At 43.8% G+C, this 24,212-nt stretch overlaps 1 protein-coding gene across 1 annotated transcript; it reads right to left on the bottom strand.

The window, feature by feature from the left end:
* Positions 1–258: 258 nt before the first annotated feature.
* On the bottom strand, positions 259–20,393 carry ADAT1 (adenosine deaminase tRNA specific 1; the record flags this gene model as incomplete). Its single annotated transcript, XM_082862483.1, has 10 exons — positions 20,328–20,393; positions 19,509–19,699; positions 19,158–19,226; positions 18,140–18,194; positions 17,324–17,454; positions 13,976–14,579; positions 12,055–12,200; positions 11,423–11,522; positions 3,211–3,297; positions 259–391 (listed from the first exon to the last, which is right to left on the bottom strand). Exons 2-10 carry the CDS (start codon positions 19,675–19,677, stop codon positions 259–261), a joined length of 1,494 nt encoding a protein of 497 aa, XP_082718609.1. The 5' UTR covers positions 19,678–19,699; positions 20,328–20,393.
* Positions 20,394–24,212: the final 3,819 nt, after the last annotated feature.

Here is a 24,212-nt window from a genome sequence, read left to right as displayed (position 1 = left end):
AGAGAAGCAATAAAACACAGGACACATACCAAGGTCATTAGCAAGATGCTGTTTTAGCAGTGAGCTACTTCAGTCAAGTATAGATTGTTCCATGTCCAGAATTCCATCCATCTCACACAGAAGAGATATTTTACTCTGGTAGATGGCAGTCTTTTTTTCCTGATCAGCCACAAGAAAAGCTAAGGCTTATCCAGCATGTAGGAAGAAGGCAGTCCAGAATGAATGAATGGAAAACACCCTGCTGCCAGTAAACTTTGCTCATTTAAATTGTTGATAATCCGGTGGGTTTCTGATCCAGGATCCAAATGCCTGCTTTCGGAGTGCGCTCCAGGCCTGCTGGTAAGTGGATGCGGCCTCCTTGTACTCATGGTACGTCACTAGCTTCTGCACCCTAATGCACACACACCACCAAGCACACAAGTTCTCACTGGATAGCTCACCACCGTGGCCAGCAAGACACCTCAGCAATAGGCTGGACAGATTTATTACAAGAGACTTAGGAAGCAGGAGGATTTTGTTATGCTGTCCTATGCTGACTCTTACCTCCTTTGTAGGGAATTCACTAGAAAACAGCATGGATTAAAACAGGTAAGAATAAACAGAATGCTAGTTTTGTCTGGTCCTGGTGGAATCAGATAAAACAAGAATAACTGTATCTACTACTTGGTTTAAAATTTTCTATGTGTCTATAATTTCCACCATTAGGATCTAGCTGTTAGAAATTTCTCAACTGCATTTTCCCAAAGCACTTTCCATCTTAATCATATTCTCCTATGTACTGCCAGCCAATACCCCTTCCCAAATCCCTTAGTGTCTCTGACTGCTGAAGAATGGCCGACGTGCTGAATAATATCTATAATACTCACGCCCAGATCAAAAGATTTTCTTGTGACAAAGATTCTTTCCTTTGATCAAACTTGAGTTAGGCTCCTCTGAGCCCTCTTCTCCATCCAGCCCCGACCTTGAGCTCTGTCCTTGCCATCTCATAGCTGAAGAAACTGAGCCTCATGTCTCATTGATTCAGGTTTTATCCTGCTTCTACTCTTTCGTTCTTTGCCAAGATCTGAGGAGACCCAAGTTGTTTCTTCACTCACTTCAGCAAAGATTAAAGTTGCTAATGGTAGCAAACACTGATTTTCGTTGTTTGATCAATTTCCCATAGCTTTTTGGTGGTTAATGGATGGGAACCACACACATGACAATGTTAAACTTTACCTGAGCCCTCAGTTCCCCAAACAAGCTATGGTTAAGAAATCTCCATCCCACACTTCTGTGTTGTGGGAAGTGGCTGACTGCAAAGAACCACCCTTCTTCATGGCTTGGACAGACTCATGAATGCCCCCCTCGCTCACCTCTAACAAGGCCAGACACAGACCCCATTCTTTGCCTCATAATGATTAGCTGAACTGTACCCACTGACAAAATCTCAACCACATGCCTGCTAATTTGACCAAATATTAGTTATGCTTCTCTCCTTCCCCCAGACCCCCGAACTTTGAGCCACTTTCAGCCTGAGCCAGCATCAGCATGTGTAACAAGCCCTTCTTTTAACAGCCCCTCCTGAGAATCAACACTTCCTGTTCAATTGTTCCATCACACTACCGGCTCGTCCTACTCCCCCATTCCCGGCTCTGTCTAACTTTGCTTCTCTCTCCGTATAAAAGAAAATTCCTTTGCACCTGCTCTTCAAGAGGCTTACAGATCTTAAGATTGCAGTGCCCTTGCTATTGCGTTAGTCCTCCTCCTATTGTAACAGGCCCTTTCTCTTATTACAATAATCCTTTTGAATGAAGTCTCTCCTTACCTAAGTCCAGATTTGTTTTTAAGTCACAGAATGTACGGAAACCCACCCAGTTCCAGTCTGATTCATTCTTCCAGACAAGAAACAAGCAAACTGACCATGGATGACGGAGGGCATCAATACTGACTGTAGGATGCATGATGGTGAAAACTGGTGGTAGCCTCTTCATATGGAAGCATATAGCTACGCCTTCGCTTCCCCACTGTTGTATAAAAAAGAATTTGGCTGATCTTTGTTGTCAGTTCCTGGCAGGGAGCCTCTAAGCCCTTAGAATTCCCCTAATGATAGGAATGTCTTTGTTATTCATGGTGGACCCCTCAGATCACACCTAAGTTTTTGCTTAACGAGATGACTCATGGTGGGCCCTAGATAGTTTCAGGATGGGCTGGCCATGCCAGAAAGACCAACCATGAGTTTAGAAAGTTGGGGCTTTGAGCCATCTGATATCAGTCTGACCTCCTGGGGTGGGGATATTGGAAGGTGGAGACTGAGTTCAACCACATCATGTGGCCATCAATTCTATTAATCATGCTTATTGATGAAACCACACTAAACATGCTGAGCACTGAAGCTCAGGTCAGCTTCCTGGTTGGTGACAGAGAGTGACATGCTGGGAGGGTGATGCATCCTGGGGACACAGAAGTGTCAGGTTGCAGACCCTTGGAGACCTTGCCCTATGTGTCCCTTCTTTCATCTGGTCCTTATTTGTATCCTTCATAATAAAAGGTAATTGTAAGTATGGTGCTTTCCTGAATTCTGTGAGTTTTTCTAGTGAATTATTGAACCTGAGGGGGAAGTAGGAACCTGAGTTTGTAGTCAGTTGGTCAGAAGTGTAAGTGGCTTTGGGGCCCCCCCAGTATGTGGCTGGTGTCCTGAAGTGAGGTCAGTTTGTGGGGGCTGTGCCCCTACCCTGTGAGATTTGGCCTAACTCTGGGTAGTTAGTATCTGAATTCCACCCACCCACCTGCCCCAGAAGTGGTTTTATAGTTCTCTACATTCCTGTTTGGAAAGTAATTTAAGTCTTCGAGCTTCTGTTCACAAGCAGTGATGTGAACAAAAGAAAAAGAGAAGAGAATGATATTCCCAACAGAATCTATTGCTCCCCAAGCACTCACATTTCCACAATGCTGTCCATCTGGAGGTGGAACAAGAGGAGGGCCTGTAATGGCCCAGGCCCCAATTCTGCCCTTAGGCTCGTGTGACTCTGTATTACCAACTACCCATCTCCCACAGCTCAGATCATACACATATCTGCAAATGGGGCCATGGGGATTGAAGAGCATGTGGTTAGTAGTAAGTACCCACTTGCCTACTGAACCACCATTCCTGCCAAAGCTTCCTGCCATCCATAAGCAGAATTAAACCAGAAGTCTTCCTAAATATGAAAAAACATAGGTCAATGGCATCACCTGAGGGAGTCTGGCCACTTGTCCTCTGAAATACTGCTTAGCAGCTTCTGGAATGATCTAAAGAGCTCTACTTTGCTGATTCGGGATCTGTTTGGAAAAAGAAGACCAAGAAGATTTATTAAGTGTTTACTATGTATCAGGCCCCTATCAAAGATACTGGGTTTCACATGGTATCTTTTTAGGTCTGAAGGTCCTGAGCCCCCATTTTCACCTTCTTGCACTTGGCAAGAAGAAAAATCCAGACCCAAGAGTCTGATTAGGTTGAGGGACAAAACTGATTCTCATCTTAAGAAATGTTATCAGGGACTTCCCTGGTGGTGCAGTGATTAAGAATCCACCTGCCAATGCAGGGGACACGGGTTCCATTCCTGGTCCGGGAAGATCCCACATGCCACAGAGCAACTAAGCCCGCGTGCCACAACTACTGAAGCCTGCGTGCCTAGAGCCCATGCTCCGCAACAAGAGAAGCCACCGCAATGAGAAGCCTGAGTACCGCAACAAAGAGTAGCCCCTGTTCACTGCAACTAGAGAAAGCCCATGTGCAGCAATGAACACCCAATGCAGCCAAAACAAACAAACAAAAAACCCCAAAACTCTCAAGAAATGTTACCAGCAGTGAAATCATCAAGGTGACGGGCTGAAATGGGGTAAAGACAGAGGGGATTACTAAATTTTGCCCCCAAGGATACCCATCAGCTATGTTTGGCTTCCTCCTTTCAAGGGAGCTGGCCCCTTGGGTAACAATGCTTACAGAGCTTTGGGACTTCCCTGACGGTCCAGTGGTTAAGGCTGCGCTTCCACTGCAGGGGGCACAGGTTCCATCCCTGGTCAGGGAACTAAGATCCCGCATGCCACATGGCGTGGCCAAGAAAAAAAAAAATCAGGAATAATACAAGGATACTTGCTATCACTGCTTTTATCCAACATTATACAGAAGGTCTGGCCAGTAAGACAAGAAATAAAAGGAATAAAGATTGAAAAGCAAAAAACAAGTCATTATTCGTAGATGATTGTGATATTGTCAGTTCTGGTCAGCACAATAAGTCAAGAAAAAAAAAAAAAGGAGTGGAGGTTTGGAAAGGAAATACTATTTGCAAAAGATAGACTATGTTCAAAAATTCCGAAAGAATGCCCAGATACATTAGTAGAATAATAAGAGTTAGCAAGGTTGCTGGATACAAACATTAATTGTAAGAGAAATAAACAACAACAAAAAAGTTGATTGCAGTAGCAATGACCAGAAAATGAAATGAAAGGAAATTACTTAAAACAGCATCTGTGGTAGCCAATCTCTGAATGGTGATTCTTACCTCCTGGAATTCATGCCATTATGCAATCCCGCCCCACACCGAATAGGGGTTATGTGAATAACCATTAGGAGATTGGGTTGGAGTGTGACTTCTGAGGCTACTCACAAAAGACTCTGTGGCTTCTGCCTTGCTCTCTTGGATTGCTTGCTCTGGGGAGAAACCGGCCATCATGTTGTAAAGATGAATACTTGTAGGACTATGAGAGGAAAATTGTAGGAAATTGTAGGAAATTGAGAGGAACTGAGAGGCCTCCTGCGAGCAGCCAGCACTGACTGACCTTGCAGCCACATGAGTGAGCCATTTTGAAACTGGATCCTCCAGCCCCAGTCAAGCCTTTGATGACTGTAGTCTTGGTTGACATAATGGATTGCAACCTCATAAGCCCCTGAGTCAGAATTATCCAGCTAAGCTCCTCCCAAATTCCTGACGCACAGAGACTGTGAAATAATAAATGTTAATTGTTTTTTTAAGCCACTAGGTTTTTTTTTTTGGGGGGGGGTGTAATTTGTTACACAGCAACAGATAACTAATACATCATTCAAGAAATAAATCTAATAAAAGATGTGAAAATTTATGTGAAGAAAATCATAAAACTTTACTGAAATATATGTAAGAAGACCTAAATAAGTGAACATTCAAAACTGCTTGTTTTAAATTTGGGGCACAACTGCCAATTTGGCACCAGCATTATATAAAAAGATATACACCATATTCCTGGTTTGAAGACTTAACAATGAAAAATGTCAATTCTCCCCAAACTGAACTTTAAATTTAAAAGTCTAAGAAAAGCCAAGACACTCTTGAAAGACAAGGCAAGAGGACTTTCCCTAACAGATATCATCTTATTATAAAACTACTGTTATTAAGAGTATGGTTTTGGTGCAAGGAAAAACAAACAAACCAATGGAACAGAACAGAATGCCCAGAAACAGATCTATCTATCTATCTATCTATAAAATACAGCTATTCTATATAATACAGATACATACAGATATTCTACATTTGATCTGTGTTCACTTAAAACATGTAGATTTCAAGAAAATTACTACAGTTTCTTTTTCTATCAAGAGTAGAAAATAAAATGAGTTTCTCTGACAGAGAGCTTGTATTGTATATGAGAGTCTTTTATACATACTATGTATTGGGTCATTGCAGGTGGACTAGAAAGATGTTAGAGAAATGATATTTCTCATATTTTTTTCCACTCAATTAATAAAGTGGCCTGGTAGAGCTAATAAGGAGTTGTAGCTAAAGCTGCCACTAAGTAAGAACTGTCAGATTGAAATATCAATCCCCTTGAACTGAAAATGAACTTAAATTATAGAACTAAAATACTGTGCAAGTGTTTATATGACTGCACTAGAACTGAAAATTATTACTCAAGAAGAAAATAATCTGACTGTTCAATATTAGTGAAAATATATCCAAAGGGTGGTCACCAAAGGCAACTGTAATGTTAAATCTTTTATTCATCTAGTAGTTTAAGTGTGAATAATACTGACTAATTCATATTGACAGATTAGACAATTAATTACTTTTAGGCAAGCCTTACAGCTTTACATAATATTTTGTGTAGCTCATTCACTGGTGCACCAACTACTTATATGAAGCTAACACCTCAAGGACTTGTAAGAAACCATCGAACATACATGCTTCGAACATGGAGTTTAGATGCTGATGTTATTCTCCTGTAAAAGAACCAGCGCAATTTGAAGAGAAATTATTCTATATATTGGAGCAGGGAAGTGATGGTCCTGGAAAATCTCATACAGGACAAAGAAACGAGGCTCTCTGGCAGCTCCCTATGCTTTCTAGGCCTAAGCATAAAAAGAGAGACAAAGAAGTTTATAGCTAATAGAAACATATTAAGTGTAAAGCCAGGAGGCCATGACCCTCAAAAAAGGGAGACTTAGAATTTTTTTCTTTTCAGACAACTAGCACTATATCAGGATTGGTTTACCCAGCTGAAAACAAACATTATTTATGTTTTATTGTATGTATGTCTTCAGGTAGATAAGTTGATATGTTCACTGTTACTCAGAATCAAAGATTTCATCTCCAGATTCAAGACTCTGAAATTTTTGGTGACATGACCACACATTTTATTGCTCAAGAAGTCCAGAGAGTCTTACAGACTCAACATTTCCACTGTCCACATCACTCAGAATCAGCAAAAGAGGAACATCAAAAAATAAACTAATATCTTGCCCGGGATGCTCACATTTCCCTTTGAAATACTGATAGGTGAGCCCATGAGACTTTTGCTATAACCCAGTGGCTACCGATGTACAACTATGAGAGAAAATTTGGCTATATTATTACAGAGCATTAATGAAATATGTCAAGGCATTTCATTCACAAGCCTTAGTAATCAACCATGCCACGATCTGTAGTCTGGAGATGGGATCCACTCAAGGTTCATTAAAGAAACACAACACTTAAACCTCACTGGAAGGTGGCACACTGGATTCTATTTACCACCAACACTGGGCGAAATGTCAAGGCCTCCAGTGTCACTGTGAAAAGCCATCAGTGACAGCTTAACAGCTTCTTGAGACCAGATCTGTAAAATGTTTTCAACATTATTCCCTCTGGAGGAGCAAATGGCACTTTCTCTTATGAATGCTTTTGGTCTAAGTCACCTCATGAGTAATATTAAGGTGTTATATCTCCCTCCAGAGAAGTAAGACCTTTCTCAAGACTTGTTCAACAGCAGAACAGAGTGACCATAATAGTAATTCCTCTGTCAAAGAGGCCCACCCAAAAATAACCAATGATGTCATCTGTGGAGCAAAATAATCTTGGTGGCCGCTAGCTGCTATGCTCCAACAAGCCCTAGTTCCTTTTAACAGTGAGGATTACATTCTTAGATATTAGTCTTCCTGGTGAGCTGGTTAACACTACTGGTTGGTGTATCAAAGAGCTAGGAAAGCTATACATACATAATTTTTTAAAGATTACACATTCACATTTCAACCTAGCCCTATCTTTATTCTAACATACTTAGACACGCTTAGTTTTTGTTTGTTTTTGTAATCTCTTACCCTTCTCTTTTATAATCCAATGAGCCACGTAATGATCTCTCCAGGATGCTCTGATAGCTCATCTGGGAAGGGAAGAGAATATGCCTCTTCAGGGCAAAGAGAATTTAAAAGGATTTGCCGGGCTTCCCTGGTGGCGCAGTGGTTGAGAGTCCGCCTGCCGATGCAGGGGGCACAGGTTCGTGCCCCGGTCCGGGAAGATCCCACATGCCGCGGAGCGGCTGGGCCCGTGAGCCGTGGCCGCTGAGCCTGTGCGTCTGGAGCCTGTGCTCCGCAACGAGAGAGGCCACAACAGTGAGAGTCCCGCGTAACGCAAAAAAAATTAAATTTCTTGAAAATGAGGGTCCTTTATCTGATTCCTGTTATTATCTCATTGTTTGCAATAAACACAAAGACTTAAAATAAAATATTACCTTTGAGTGTCGCACTAGTATTTTAAATGGTTCCAACATCCCAGTCTTGAGTTCATACTCCAGATCATTCTAAAAAAGGTGGTTCCAGGATAGCACTCAGGAATGAGAAGTGAGAAAAACCCACTCTCCCCAGCAGCTGTTGGTCTTTAAAATTAAAGTAACTTTGACCCTTTCAAACATAATGTGCAGGGGCTTCCCTGGTAGCGCAGTGGTTGAGAATCTACCTGCCAATGCAGGGGACACAGGTTCGAGCCCTGGTCTGGGAAGATCCCACATGCCACGGAGCAACTAGGCCCGTGAGCCACAACTACTGAGCCTGCACGTCTGGTGCCTGTGCTCCACAACAAGAGAGGCCATGATAGTGAGAGGCCCGCGCACCGTGATGAAGAGTGGCCCCCACTTGCCGCAACTAGAGAAAGCCCTCGCACAAAAACGAAGACCCAACACAGCCAAAAAAAAAAAAAAAAAAAAAAAGTGTCTTAAAAAAACCCAAAACACATAATGTGCAGATTCATTTGATGACTGAAGAAGAAATCTATCTTAACAAGATGTCTACTGCAAGCCCTGTACCATGTTAGAGGCACTCTCTCTCATTCAATTTTCACAACATTCCCGTGTGACAGATACTATGAGTTACCCTTGCTTTATTGTTAGGGAAGTTGAGGCCCAGAGAGGTAAAGTAATTTGCCCAATTCACACACTTGGGGGGAAAGGGAGCCAGGAATTAAACATCAGTCTCTTGAACTGCAAAGCTTCTGCTCTTTCCACCATGAACTTACTCCTGTATGGAGTCTGCCTTCTAAATGGAGAGACATCCACAACATGTCAGATACCTCAGATCATCTAATCCAATATCCTTGTTTTACAGATATGAACACACTAAGGCCCAGAGAGCTACTGGACTTGTCCAAAGTCACCTGACAACTGGAGACGGAGCCAGGGTGAGAACACGGGGCACTCCCAATCACACATAAAACACTGACATATTGGGATAAACTGGAAAACAGCACTTTAGGAATCTGGAGAAAAGATGGTAATTTTGAGCCAGAAAGAAGTCGTAAGGAAAGCTTTTAAGGTAAAAGATGGTGTAGGTTCACAGTGAAGAGCATTTAGACTTGAGCAAAGCAGCAAACTGAAGCCACAGGCAGGTGGGTGGGGCCAGTATGGGTTGCTGCTAGACTGTCACTTACAGTAAAGGCAGAGCTCAGCAGGAAGTGTGCTCCCTGTCCCTTGTGACCTGCTCTGCTCACACATCGTGGCCTGTGGTTAACTGCTGGTTCCCGGAGAGATGCAGACAATGGCCTGAAGCAGGGAGGCCCTTGAGAAAAAACTGGTTAAAAAATTTCTACCCCTAACAATTTTGTAAATACTACTCAATTCAACAGCTCAGGCCACCAAGAGGCAGGCTGGGTCTGCTGTATAGGCCATTTGAACCCTGCTTAGTGTCTGTGAAGAAAAAAACTTTTTTTTTTTTTTTAAGTCTAAAAAGATGTAAGTTATTATTATTTCCATTGAGGGAGACAAATAAGCATGTCAAAAAGAAAAGAAACAAATCCACCTGTGAACTTAATTACAATACAACTTTTTTTTTTTTTTTTTGCAGTACGTGGGCCTCCCACTGTTGTGGCCTCTCCCGTTGTGGAGCACAGGCTCCGGACGCGCACGCTCAGTGGCCATGGCTCATGGGCCCAGCCGCTCCACGGCATGTGGGATCCTCCCGGACTGGGGCACAAACTCGTGTCCCCTGCATCGGCAGACGGACTCTCAACCACTGCGCCACCAGGGAAGCCCCAATACAACTTTTTATAAGGGCATAATAAAGAAATGGAAAAGCCACTTAGAATGAAAAGAACTACCTATAAATTGTGGGAGTCCTACAACAGTCACTCAGAGGCAGCTCAATCCAAACAGATGGAAATGCCTTTGGTGGGGAGGCTGCTACCCCACAGCCCCACCCACCCTCGTGTTATTGCAGACCCTCTGTGGCTCACTGGGAGGGAAAAGCAGAGGGGGCAAGATGAACATTTAACAAAAGAAGAACCAATAAGGCAGATGCATGAAACTCCAAACACACAATCATGAAACCCAAGTCTCATGTCCAACAGATCATATGCTCCACATTTCAATAAAAGCCAATATGAAGATACAAAGTCTTGTTTTCATGGCACCCTTCTTGCCAGTCTGATCACTGTGCAGCTTCATAAATGATTCTCGGGTTCCAGCCTTGACCCACTAAACCAGAATCTCTAGTGGTAAAGCCCAAGAAAGTGTTCCTTTCAAAATCTCCCAGGGGAAAGAACAGTCTTTCCAAGAAATGCTGAGACAAGGAATCCACGTGCAAAAGAATGTAGTTGGATCCCTACCTCACACCTTATAAAAAATTAAATCAAAATGGATCGAAGTCCTAAACATAAAAGCTAAAACCATGAGAAGAAAACACAAAGTAAATCTTTGTGACAATGGTTTCTTACATATGATACTAAAAGCACAAACCATGAATTACAAAAATAGATAAAATGGACTTCCTTAAAATTTGAAACTTTTGTGCTTTAAAGGACACTTTCAAAAACTGAAAAGACAATCCACAGAACTGGAGAAATTATCTGAAATATATATCTGATAAAGGACTCATATCCAGAATATATAAAGAAATCTCTCAAATCAACAATGAAAAGACAAATAAACCAATTTAAAAAATGGGCAAAAGATCTGAACAGATATTTCTTTAAAGAAGATATACAAATGGCTAATAAGTACAGGAAAAGATGCTCAACATCCTTAGTTATTAGAGAAATGCAAATCAAACCCACAATGAAATAGAACTTAACACCCACTAAAATGATTACAAGACAGACAATAACAAGTGTTGGAAAGGATGCAGGATAATTGAAATACTCATACATTGCTGATGGAAGTTTAAAATGGTGCAGCTGTTATGTAAAACAGTTTGGCAGTTCCTCAGAAGTTAAACATAAGGTTATCCCATGACCCAGCAATCCCACTCCTAGGTATACCCAAGAGAGTTGAAAACAAATGTCCACCCAAAAGCTTGTATATGAATGTTCAGAGCAGAATTATTATTTATAATAGCCAAAAAGTGAAATAACCCAAATGCCCACCAAAGGATGAACAGATAGGGGCTTCCCTGGTGGCGCAGTGGTTGGGAGTCCGCCTGCCAATGCAGGGGACATGGGTTCGAGCCCTGGTCCGGGGAGATCCCACATGCTGTGGAGCAGCTAGGCCCATGTGCCACAACTATTGAGCCTGCGCTCTAGAGCCTGCGAACCACGGCTACTGAAGCCTGCGTGCCTAGAGAAAGCCCGCGTGCAGCAATGAAGACCCAATGCAGCCAAAAAAAAAAAAAAAAAGAAAGAAAAAGTTCTGGAATTAGAGGGTGGTGAGGTGTGAATGCACTGCCACCATCTCCTTCTGCCCCAATATGCTATACCTGGCTTGAAGGCGTCCGATTCCTTTCTTTGTTGTTCCCTGCGGAAAGCCATTGGCGGTGACATCCAGTGGCTGCTCAGGAACTGCACTCCAGCTGATGGCTATGAAAAGATAAGATTCTGGGGTTAAAACTGTTCAGTTTTCTGTAAATGTCAGAGGTATTTTAATAAAAATATTCCCCTACCACTGAAGACTCATGAGAGCTGGATATGATGCCAGAGACAGTGGCTGCCACTCTGATGCCTGGCCTCCAGAATACAACAGTATAAGTGGTTCATGATTCATCATCACCACCACCACCACCATCATCATCATAGCTAACAATCACTGAGTATTTATTATATGATGAACAAAGTAAATGCATGAAACAGAATTTCTCATTTATTCTTCGTAACAACCCTGACAAATGATATTCTTATCCGAAGATGAAGGAACTGAGGCTAAGAGAGGACAAGTTGCCCCAGGGTCATAAAGAGTATGAACTTGACCCAGTGTGGGTATCTCCCGAGCCCATGTTATTGGCCACTTGAGTGGTAAACTGCTACCCCAGGCTGGGAGGATGCAGTCCCTTCCAGGCCACTCTAATGTCCAGCGACAAGTTACTCCTGAGCAAGTGGAACATGGATCCCTTACCTGCCCCACAAGGAACAAGTCGGCCTTGGCTCTCAGCCTTTTTTGCCTGTACTGCACAGCGGCTCTGTTCAAATAGTAAATCTGACTGCTGTAGTTTCACTTCTTGAACTCCAAAGCCTTCAGGTAAAGCTGAGACATTCTGACACCTAAACGTGAGGGGAAAGGCATGTAGTTTAGGCTCACTCATCGAGAAAGAGAGTATCTTGGACTGTGGACCACATCACCACCCATGTCTCAGTGGGAGGCAAAGGCCTTAGAAGGTGTGTGGATTTATTTATTTATTTATGGGGAGGATGGTATAGGAGGTTGTGACAGAATAGAATCCAGATCCTATGAACCTTATGGCTGAAGAAAGATCTCTTCCATCACTCTGAAGTGACAGCTATAAACTGAGTCACCACCCCTCAGGGACTTCAGTAACACCGAACTCCATTTCTCATATTGAGAAACTCCATTTCTCTTTCACAGATTTGAAAACCTTAAGAAGAAATACTAACCCGTCGGCATCAGCTTCCTAGGGAGTCCTTAAAACAGGCCAGAAACCAAAATTATACTATAATATAAAAGCTTCATTTTTTCCTCTTGAATATTTCACACAAACTAGATGCCAACATGTAGTGGGTCTAGAGCTGAGCAGACAGCAACTTAAAGTCTTGGAATCAAGAAAACATGGAAAACAGAAAATGTCTTGGGCACAGTGCCTAGGATTGCCTTTTTTTCCTTAACATATTTATTGGCATATAGTTTATACACCATAAAATTCACCCATTTAAAGTTATAATTCAATTTTTTAAGTATAGTCACAGAGTTGTGCAACAAGCACTGCAATCTACATTTTCGTCACCCCGATGAGAAATCCTGCACCTAACGGCAGTCACTCACCATCCCCTTCTCCAGCCCCTGGCACCCATGAATCTACTTTCTGTCTCTATGGATATGCCTATTTTGGACATTTCACTCCATGAAACCATACAACATGTGGCCTATTTCACTTAGCATAAGATTTTCAAGGTTCATCCATGTTGTGACATGTATCAGTCCTTCATTCCTTTTTGTGGCTGAGTAACATTCCACCGCAGGGAGCTACCACCTTTTGTTTATCAATTCACCAGCTGATGGACATTTGGGTTGTTGCACATTTGGGCTATTATGACTAATGCTGCTATGGAACATTCATGTACAACTTTTATGTGGATGTATGTCTTTATTTCTCTTGTGTATGTACCCAGGAGTGGAATTAGTGGGTCATATCCTGGGGTTGCTTCCAAGAGTCAGCTTTAGGAGTGGTACATTTGACAAGGGCCCACAGGCCTCCTCTGGTCATGGCCTTATCTGCCCTCAGTTACTACAGCATTAACCAGGTTTGGCTGCCCTTCTTCAGGGAGACCACGCTTGAGTGGTCATCATTTGTCTTTTTTTCTTTTTAAAAAATTAACACTAATGTCTGAAGGTTTTTAAACATTATAACAGCAATATATGCACACTGCAGAAAAATCAGAAAATAGAATAATCACAAAGAAGAAAAAATCACCCATAATACCACAACTCAGTGGTAATCATATTAATACCTTGGTGTATATCCTCCTATAAATTTTTTCTATGGGCATATATACTTTAAGACCAAAATGAACTCGTTTTACCTTCTAAATTGCTCTTTAAACATTATGAGCATCTTTCCATGTTAAATATTCATTAATATTAGTTGTAACAAAAATCACAATCTTCTATTGCTGGCCATTTCAGTGGTTTCCTCTTTTTTTCCCTTAAATTAGTACACACGAAGCTAAATATTTGAGCACTTTCTTAATTATTTCCTTAAAACAAATTCTTAACTCTTTGTACGTATGTATGTATGTCCAGGCTCTTTGCACATATTCTCAGACTGCTTTTTGGAAAGACTGTTCCCTCCCTGCCCTCTCACCTCCCAATCAGTGCTCTCTGCATGGCCTCCTGGCTGTACGGGCACTTCCCAATGACCACAGCTGACAGGTAGATGGGCTCTTCTAGGAAGTGCATCAACAGTGCCCCCTGGCATCCGAGGACGTTCCACCGTGCCAGCTTGTCACTGCAGGACATGGAGCAAGTCCTGTCCCCCCGGCCTGGCTTCACTCGGAGCAGCCCCACCCGGTGATAGGCAGCACCAGGCTTCCCTGAGTCTCCAGCTTCCCCAGGCACACACTTGGCTCCGGTTCTATAAACGTCCACCACTTTGGCGCCACCGGGGGCCATTCCAGTGACAGTGGCTAGTTCCTCTGCAGTGAGATTAGAGCTGCTGACATCTGGTGAATTAGGGCCACTTTCCTGGTTGCCAAAACTCTGATGGTGAGCCATACCATCAGGAGTCCTGGGCTCAAGCCTCATCTTTTTGGTCACAGGACTATCTGAGTCTTCACATTTCCTTTTATCTTCAGGAGCTTCTAGGTTACCACTAGCTTCTACTGATGGATTATTGGCCCAATCTCTACTGACAGGACAGCAAGGCTGATCTTCAAACTCAAGCATTGGAATGATGGAGGCATCCCCACCTGTAGGAGAAGAAATCACTTAAACCAGTGGTTCTCAAAGTGAGGCCACCAGACCAGCCACATAAGCATCCCTTGGGAACTTGATAGAAATGCAAATTCTTGGGACCCACAGTAGCCCTGTTGAATCAGAAACTCTAGAGGTGGTACCCAGCAGTCTGTTTTAACAAGGTCTCCAGGTGATACTGATGCAACGTCAAGTTTGAGAACCACTGACTTAAATGAAGCTTAATTCTATTCTCCCAGCTACCTGAGATGAGTTAAGAACACTTGGCCAAATTTCCCTAACAAGAATTCTCTGAGGTTCTTGCTGAAGACCGTATCCTAGACCCAGTGAGCTAGCCTCTCTCAGTGGGAGGAGTCTTGAAGACTGAATTGTTTAACAAAGATCCCAGGTGATTCTTACCACAGAAGTTTTGGAAACACTAGATTACACCAAGGTTTCTCAACCTCCACGTTGACATTCTGGGCCAGATAATTCTTTGCCACGGAGGCTTGCCCCATATATTACAGGATGTTTAGCAGCCTCCCTGGTCTCTACCTACTAGATACCAATAGCACCCCTGAGTCTGACAATCAAAAATGTCTGCAGATGCTGCCAAATGTCCCCTGGGCAGCAGAATGATCCTGAGTTGGGAACCCCTGGCTTAGAATGAGCACAGTTTCTCAAGTGCATTTTGTGGAATATTATTCCATAAGATGCCTTGGAAAACAAAAGTGGATGGTTGATTTCAGGGTTAAATAAGTTTGGCAAATAATGCTCACAATTTCCCCATCTTGCATATCCTCACAGTAAAGACTCACAGTAAATTACACAACTGGTGTTTCCCCAAGCTGGTTTAGAGGTTTCTGACCCACTCTGTGTTTACAGGTAATCAAAGAAAACCAGAGGTCAGTAAAAAGCACACCGCCCCTGTGAGAAGGGAGCTTCTTCTTCAAACACTAATGTGTATTGCTTTTCTAAAGTGTGTAAATAATACGTCTGCGGTCTTTATAACCTAAGAGTGGGAAAGGCAAGAGATGCAGAAGTGGGAGTGTTGCCAGAGAGGCTGGCTGGCAGGCTTCCAGAGACCTCACAAGGTGACAGTGACTTTGGAGAATTCCCCAGGGCCCACCTCCAACTCTGAAGGCTCAGAGATTTGATCTTGACAGATGCCTGAACTCAAGAGGCTGACTCATGCTAATACAGCTCACAAGTACCAGTCTGAAGTAGCCAATCCAGGCACCAACTTATCAATTAGTAATGAGGAATAAACGCCAAGGGCGCCAAATAGTCACATTCTCTAGGTAGTGTTCTTTCTCCCTGCAGACAAACCATCGGTGGACATCACACTGTAAAAGATTACCCATCACCCTGGGAGTTAGATCAGTGGTTCTAAATTTTGATTTCAAAGACCAGTAAAATCTCCAGAAGATTTTATGACGATTAGAGTGTTGACAACTTTTTATTCCACCAAGTAAGATCTTTAAAAATCCTATTTATCATTATTTTAAAAATGCATAAAAATCTCATAACCTTAAAATGGAAAGAAATTAGTGTTTTGAAAAACTCACTGAGTAGTCCTGATTTTTCTCATCTGGCCATGGACCAGTACACTCTCACAAAGCAGTACCAGCCTGGAGACCACTGATTTATGTCCTCTGATTAGGCGGTCAGGCCAGCTGTGATCTCCAGATGTATCTCTCTCCACAGGAATGCTACACCTCCCACTGGGATCAGCCAGGCCCTGGCTATTCAAAATGTGATACATGGGCAAATATCACTGGCACCACCTGGGAGTTGGTTAGAAATGCAGACCTCCGGCTCTACCCCAGACCTACTGAATTTGAATCTGCATTTTAACAAGATCCCTGGGTGATTTATATGCATATTACAGTTTGATAAGCACTGAGTTAGGAAACAACCTATCAGGGCACTGCTAAGAATAGAGTATGGATGAGTCCTCCCTCCCTCTGTATGTCATTTTCCTGTTCTTTCATAAGCTATATTATATTTTTGATTTGAGTTATGATCTTCAGTTATTGTCTCTTAAGAGTGATCACCTATCTGCTCTAATTGCATAGTTAATTTTAAAATTTAATACTCAGGGGACAATATTATATCCTTATTTCAAAGTTTTTAGGGTGACGAAATTTTACTACCATCCCTGAACTGTTGTCTACAAAGGGTAGAAATTATTCCCAATTTTCAAGACAGAAAAACAAAGGAGAGAAAATCAGCCAGGTCTGGTCTTCCTGCCTAATGCAACCAGAGCACCTGAACATCCCCTTACAACTCATCAAAATTTACCTTAACTAACCATGACTGTCTACATTTCCTAAAAAACTAAAGGGTAAGCAAGGGACTAGTCTTATTCACTGCTACATAACCAGTATGTCACACCTGCCTGACAAGGAGTAGAAAATTTATGTTTAATGAATGAATGAAATGAGTTTCAGGATAAATCACCATAGAACTCAGGGCTTTGGACCTCTAAGCCCTCTTGTTGGTTTTGGACCTTGTGGGGTCTCAGCTTTAAGCTTCCAAATCCTGCTTGGGAACTGAGAACTGAATAATAGTATGAGTGAAGCTCCCTCCACTTTTCCTTGGTAGAGACGTGGTTAGGCACACTGGGCTGTTCACAAAAAGGGACTATAAGTGGTTGTAGCTACACTTCATCTAAGGTGTTTTTTTGAGAAACTATGGATAAGACAACAATAAGGAAGCAGACAATGTAACATGAATCCAAAGGCATTAATATACTTACAGGGTGTATGGCTGGAGAAAAACACAAACAAGAGGTCTGGTCTGAGTTTCCACAGTTCTCTCTGAGTTCCTGGGACAAAGATGGAATCCTCCTTCAGGGTGGCTGCCAAGTGGAGCTGATGGAGAAGGTACCTAATGGGGTGCAGGATGTTATCAGAACAAACAACCAGTCTCTGTGGTAAAGGGAAAGACCCTGGTTGCGTGATTACTAAGAAAGAAAGAGATACTGCAGACCAATGGGACTGGTAGCGATTTGGAATTATGAGAATGACCTAGCCCAGTGATTCTCAAAATGCTGTTCCTGAAACAGCAGCATCAGCATCGGCTGGAATTTATTAGAAATGCAACTTATCAGGCTCCACCCGGATCTGCTGAATCAGAATCTCTGGGGATGGGCCCAGTTATCTGGGTTTTTTTTGTTTTTTTTTTTTTGTTTGTTTTTTTTGGCGGCCTCTCACTGTTGTGGCCTCTCCCGTTGTGGAGCACAGGCTCCGGACACGCAGGCTCAGCGGCCATGGCTCACGGGCCCAGTGGCTCCGCGGCATGTGGGATCTTCCCGGACCGGGGCACGAACCCGCGTCCCCTGCATTGGCAGGTGGACTCTCAACCACTGCGCCACCAGGGAAGCCCTGGGTTTTAACAAACCCTCTAGGTGATTCTGATGCACATCAAGCATGAGAACCACTGTCTAGACGAGCACTATTTTAAGTGCAGTTCAGAGGCCTACATAATCAGTATTACCTAGGAGCTTCTTAGAAATGCATATTCTGGGGCCCCCACCCAAGCTAAATCAGACTCTTTCAGGATATGGCTTTACCTTTGGAAGCTCCTTCTGGCTATGACCTCAGCATGGCTATCATTGAGGATGTCTCCTGTGGCAAAGACAGGGCATTAGTGAAAACATATGGAACCTGAAGATTCCCTGGTTCCTAAAAGCAGAACATAGTAGCTTCTCCCAGCACCCAGAATGACCACATAGCTCCTGGAGGGCTTTGCCTGAAAGTTTTACAATCATTACTGGCAAAGCATTTACAGCAGGGTTTCCTCAACTATTGACATTTAGGGTTGGAAAATGCTTTGTTGAATGGGGCAGGGGGGCGCTGGGTCCTGGGCTTTGCAGGATGTTTAGCAGCATTCCTGGCCTCTACTCACTAGAGACCACTAGCATATTCCCCTCTCCCCAGTTTTGACAACGAAAATGTCTCCACATATTGCCTAATGTCTCCTGGAGGGCAAAATCTCCCCTAGCTGAGAACCCCTGATTTATAGGGAAATCTTTATCTGGAGAAGAGTCCAGATCTTTTGTACCCTCATGCCATACTTGTGCTCATAGTGATAAAATTCCATCGAATTCTATCAATAGTGGTCCTGGAACAGCTTCATCATATCCAGGAGGAAAGGCTAGGAGAATGAGGAAAGCAAACTGGAGGAGGAATCTGTTAACTGGCAACCAGAAGGTGAAGATGCTAGACCTCTAAGGGATTTCCATATTCTTTCTGGTGCCAAAATCTCCATTTAATTAAAGATTGCTTTGTGGGGCTTCAGATCTAATATGGAATAGCTAAGCCCAGGCAACTTTTGGTTTGAGCATGAAAATACTGGCCAACTTTCAAGCCACTCAGAAAGATGTTCTTGGTGGCCTTTGCTTCCACAGCTTACTTCCATTCTTTAAATGAGTTCTGTCCTTTCAAGTGGAGCGACAGTCAGTGGGAAGTGAAAGGTCAGCCACCTAGCGATATTGCCCCTTTGCTCTGCCGAGAAGAGGAACGGATGACATGCACACCGGTTTCCAAAAGCTCCCTAACAGGCCCTGTTCAGACCCCACCCGGGCTTACCGCTCTTCCTCATTTTGGACTGGCCTATGCATTTGGTTCCTGTTCCCATTGAGACAACTTCCTTTGTCACTGAGGGGGAAAAAAAAATCATTAAGTGTGCTCTCAGAATCTGAATGACCTATAGGTTTAATAAGTCTGCACATTGAGTCCCCCAAAGGCTGACTCAACTGTGCACTGCGTTTCCAGCACGGCCATCTACCACCACCAGAGGTACCCCGCCCCCTGGCGGGGAGCAGCGGAACATGCCCAACATCGCGGTTTACACCCAACCGCCATCGTCCCTGCCTAGCCCTGTGTAGTTCTACCATCTCCTACAGGGAGAGACAGCGTTCCAGGGAGAAAAGGTCTCACCTTGCACCGGTCTGTCAGGGCGGTCGCAGGCCTGGTCAGCTGTAGGTTGTATCTTCACCACGGCTGCCAGCAACGTCCACTCGCGGTTGGGCTCAGGCTTCCCTTGCTTGGGCAGCATGCTCCCATAGTGCTCATAACAGAGCCGCGCAATCTCATCCGCGGTCCACATGGTGTGAGCTGGTGCTGAGGCCCTGATCAAAACCCACAACCATGAAAAGGGCAGAAAGGAGAACGAATGCAAGATGCTACAACCCTGCACCGGTGCTTCAACAGGCATTCAGATATAGCCCATTCATGTTCATGCTGAGGTTTCTCAGTTCAGAACCCTATGTATCATCTTCTCCTACTACCCCTCTGCCTTCTTTTCATCTTAAATGAGAGACTAAAGAAGTCCCAAATCTCACAACACCAGAAGATACCCTATTTCTTCAAGCTGCTTTTTTTCTTTTTCTAATGTTATATATTTGACATGTTTCTAATGAATCTGAACCTAACTACTCAAAATGAAAGCATATGAGAGGGAAGTATCCTTGTTACTCAATTTTCATTTGGAAATAGCATGTAAAATAGCTGAGGCTGCAGACCTCAGCTTGCTTGGGACAGACCCTCACCATACAAAGTTTATCTTTCCGGGGAGAAGGTTTTTCTTTTCTGTCCTCTTTTTCAGACGTTTTACTTGTCATTCCGTCATAGCAGATAGTTTACCTCCCTCTAGTAAACCTCCACTGATGCCCCCATCAGGAAAGCAACCCTTTAATTTCTTCTACAGCGTTTTATGATGCAGAGGGGAGAAGTGACAAGAGTCTAGTGGTTTCTCACCAGTCAAGTGTTCTGCTTCTCAGAGTGAGTCCTTTGGAGTTAGCATTTCCGGATTCTCATCCTGCTTTTGCTACAAAGTAACTGTGCGATACTGCGTAGATTACTTAACCTTTCTGTATCATCTGATAATAGAGACAGTAGTATGTAATCCACTGGAGTTAGTGCGAGGCTTAAATAATTACAAAAAGCAATTGGTACAACGTTGAGCATAATTAATGTCAACTGAGATTAATATTACAAAAAAGAACACTTGAATTTCCTAATTGATTTGCCTTGGGCTCCTTATCAGGTAGTGGAACTGTAATGGACACGTAAAACCATGCATAAGAAACCATGAAGCAGATCAGACCTAAAAGAGGCCTAGAGTACTTCCCTGGAAACTCTCTCACTCTTGACTCTATGGATGCTCACTCAGTGACCTCATTTGGACTCAAATGTATGAAAAGCTCCCTAGTAGAAAATAAGATCATATGGTGATGAACAAAGCCAGACATGTCACCAAAAACAAACAAACAAAAAAGGCTCTACTGAACCCCAATGCATATAGCAGACAACTGACTTTTCTACAACGAGAAAAATTGCGTTGTGTTAAATTAATTAAACAAGGAAGCCATTAGACTGATGAGGCTCTAATGCTGTGGTGGCCTATTTAAGCAAACCAAGATCTAAGCATGTTGGGCTTCCCTGGTGGCACAGCGGTTAAGAATGCGCCTGCCAACGCGGGGTACACGGGTTTGAGCCCTGGTCCGGGAAGATCCCACCTGCCGCGGAGCGACTGGGCCCATGTGCCACAACTACTGAGCCTGCGCTCTTGAGCCTGTGAGCCACAACTACTGAACCTGTGTGCCACAACTACTGAAGCCCACACGCCTAGAGCCGGTGCTCCACAACAGGAGAGACCACCGCAATGTGAAGTCCGTGCACCACGACGAAGAGTAGCCCCTGCTCACCACAACTAGAGAAAGCCCGCGCACAGAAACAACGACCCAACACAGCCAAAAAATAAATAAATTTAAAAAAAAAGTTAAGGTAATTCGGCTGCCAGAGGAAAAAAGGCTTTAGAGGGGTTGGAAGTGAAGCCTACTTCCCTTAGACCCCCTCCTCAATATCCTCCAGGGGCCCGGGTGGGGCCCATTAGGAGACTCCAGGCCCCTGCAGCAGGGACAACGTGCGTGCCTGCCCCCTTGGGCTTTGTGGGATGCTGCCGAGAGGCCACGCGCCCCGCTCTCGTCCGCAGCAGGAGCTCTCTGCACGGGGGGACGTTGGCATTTCCCTGAAAGGAGCCGCATTTTCCCACCGGACGCGCGGTGCGAGAGGCGCGGTCCTGATATCCTCTCCCCACACAAAAAGGGCTCCGGAAAGTCGGACAGAGGGGACCTCACCCAGGACCCCCAAGGTCCCCCTTATTTGCGCGCCCTCGGCCGCACGACACCACCCCCTTCACAGACGCTCCCCGCCCACCTCTACAACGCGAGCTCTCGAAGGGAACGAACAGAACCCGTGCGGCGCAACGGGCGTGACGTCACAAAGAGGCGGCTCTTTCCGGTCCGTCTCCGGAGGCGCGCAGTGCACGCTGGCTCTTGTAGTCGTTCAGGGGGCGGAGCCAGGGGCGGCTGTGCTGATCCTTAGAGTCTAGCGACTTCCGGCGCTGTGCTTAAGTAGCGGTTAAACGGGCTCAAGGAAGCTGACTCCCCGGTAGGATAGATTCAAATAGCTGAATGATTTCGTATCTTGGAACACTAGTCTGAAGTTTTGTCTGAAACAACGATGTCCAGTAGAAATATAATTCGAGCCAGATATGTAATTAAAAAATTTCTAGTAGCTACATTTTAAAAAGTCAAAAGAAATAAGTGAAATTAATGTTAACCATATATTTTATTTAACCCAGCATATTCAACATATTTCAACGTGTAATCAATATTTTTAAAATAAATTTCAGATATTTTACATTCTTTTTTTCATACTAAGTTTAAGAAATCTGGTGTGTATATTACACTTACACTACATCTAAGTTCTGACCAGCCACATTTCAAATGCTCAATAGCCATATGTGGCTAGTGGCTTACCATATTGTGCAGCTCTAAACCTTCAGATTGTCAGGTATAGGTAGTATAGCTGTCTTGGATAGTTCAGGAGCCTGTACCATTCAGCAGCTCTATACCTCAATTACTAAAGATGAAAGAATTCACTTTTCTTACTACCCCTCAAAAGCTAGAGAAGAAGTGCAACTTACTTGACCCCCATCTTTCTCTCTAGATCGGAGGAAAAGGGCCACAGGCCTCCTCCAAGTGTCAGGACCCTGATCCTCTTTCCTCTCTCCAACATGTTTAGTTTTTTTTGTTTTGTTTTTGGCCGTGCGGCATGTGGGATCTTAGTTCCCTGACCAGGGATCGAACCTGCGTCCCTTGCATTGGAAACGCGGGGTCTTAACCACTGCACCGCCCGGGAAGTCCCTCCAGCATTTTTAATCTGCGACTGACTCCTTGTCTTTAAAGACTCCTGGTGGGGGAATCATCTTCCAGGGTTATCTCAGGGATTAGTACCACCATTTGTCTAGTTGCATAAACTGAAAAGTGAATCACCTTGTCATTTCCCTTCCCTTCACCCCCATAACATAATCCAATATATAATCCATTACCAAGTCCTGTTGAGCTTTCTATCTCTTGAGTCCATCCAATTCTGTCCATTTTCATGGCAACACCCTAGTGTGAACTGCTGTTGTCTCCCTCTTGGACTGCTTGTTAACCTTGGACTTTAACATCTTTCTGCCCAACTCCAATTTTTTCACAGAGCAGCCAGACTGATGTTTTCAAAATGCAGATATGATGTCACTCTCCTGCTTAAATGCTTCAGTGGTTTCCCAGCACTTTTAAAATGCAGACAAAGTCCCATAGTAGGGCTCACAGCCCTGTATGATCAGCACCCTCCTGCCTCATCTGTTGGCATATTTCTTTGGGTTTTTGTATCTAGTGGTATTGGTCTTCTCCTTGTTCTTTCCTCGTCAGGGCCTTTGCACTTGTTGCCACGCTATGGAAAGCCCTTCCTTCCCTTCTTTGACTAGTTAGTACTCTATCTTCCTTCAGATCTCAGATCTGATGTCCTCAGGGAAGCCTTCCTTAACTAGGTCTGTTAGAGTTTCTCAATACCCCATGGATCTCTCCTTCAAAGCATTTTCCAGAGTTGCCATTTTTTGTTTTTTGGGGGATGATTTATTAAATATCTATTTTCTTAAAGGATTTTTTTAAAAGATTTAATTTTATTTATTTTTGGCGGCGTCGGGTCTACATTGCTGCGTGCGGGCTTTCTCTAGTGGTGAGCGGGGGCTACTCTTCGTTGTGGAGCACAGGCTCTAGGCACGTGGGCTCAGTTGTCGTGGCACACGGGCTCTAGAGCGCAGGCTTAACTGTGGTACATGGGCTTAGCTGCTCTGCCGCATGTGGCATCTTCCCAGACCAGGGATCAAGCCCATGCCCCCTGCATTGGCAGGAGGATTCTTAACCACCGCACCACCAGGGAAGTCCCCTTCCAGCTTTCATTCTGTCATTTTTCCTGCTAAACCGCACAGACAAGATGTCTACTGCTGCTTCAGTTCCTCTATCCCCAAGCTCTTTGAGGCCAGACAGCTGGCATCTGCCCCCAGCCTACTACTAAACAGCTCTTGAAAGATCACTTGTGACCTCATTAATCCTTGTTGCCTTTTCCAATGGTCCACATTGACGGTACAGTGGTGCCTGAAGTCCAGTCCCTTATCCTGGTGAGTTGACTTTTCATTTTAATTAACACCACCTTGCTGAAGGATGTGCCATATGATGCGTTTCTTCTGAAATACCACCTGGTCATCTAACCAGCACTGCCAAGTGCTCCTGGAGCCTATGTTCAACACCA

Source organism: Leucopleurus acutus (assembly GCF_964270905.1).
Source record: "Leucopleurus acutus genome assembly, chromosome: 20".
NCBI lineage: Eukaryota > Metazoa > Chordata > Mammalia > Artiodactyla > Delphinidae > Leucopleurus > Leucopleurus acutus.
The sequence above is the reverse complement of the archived record's forward strand: the minus strand, read 5'-3'. Positions and strand labels throughout refer to the sequence as shown.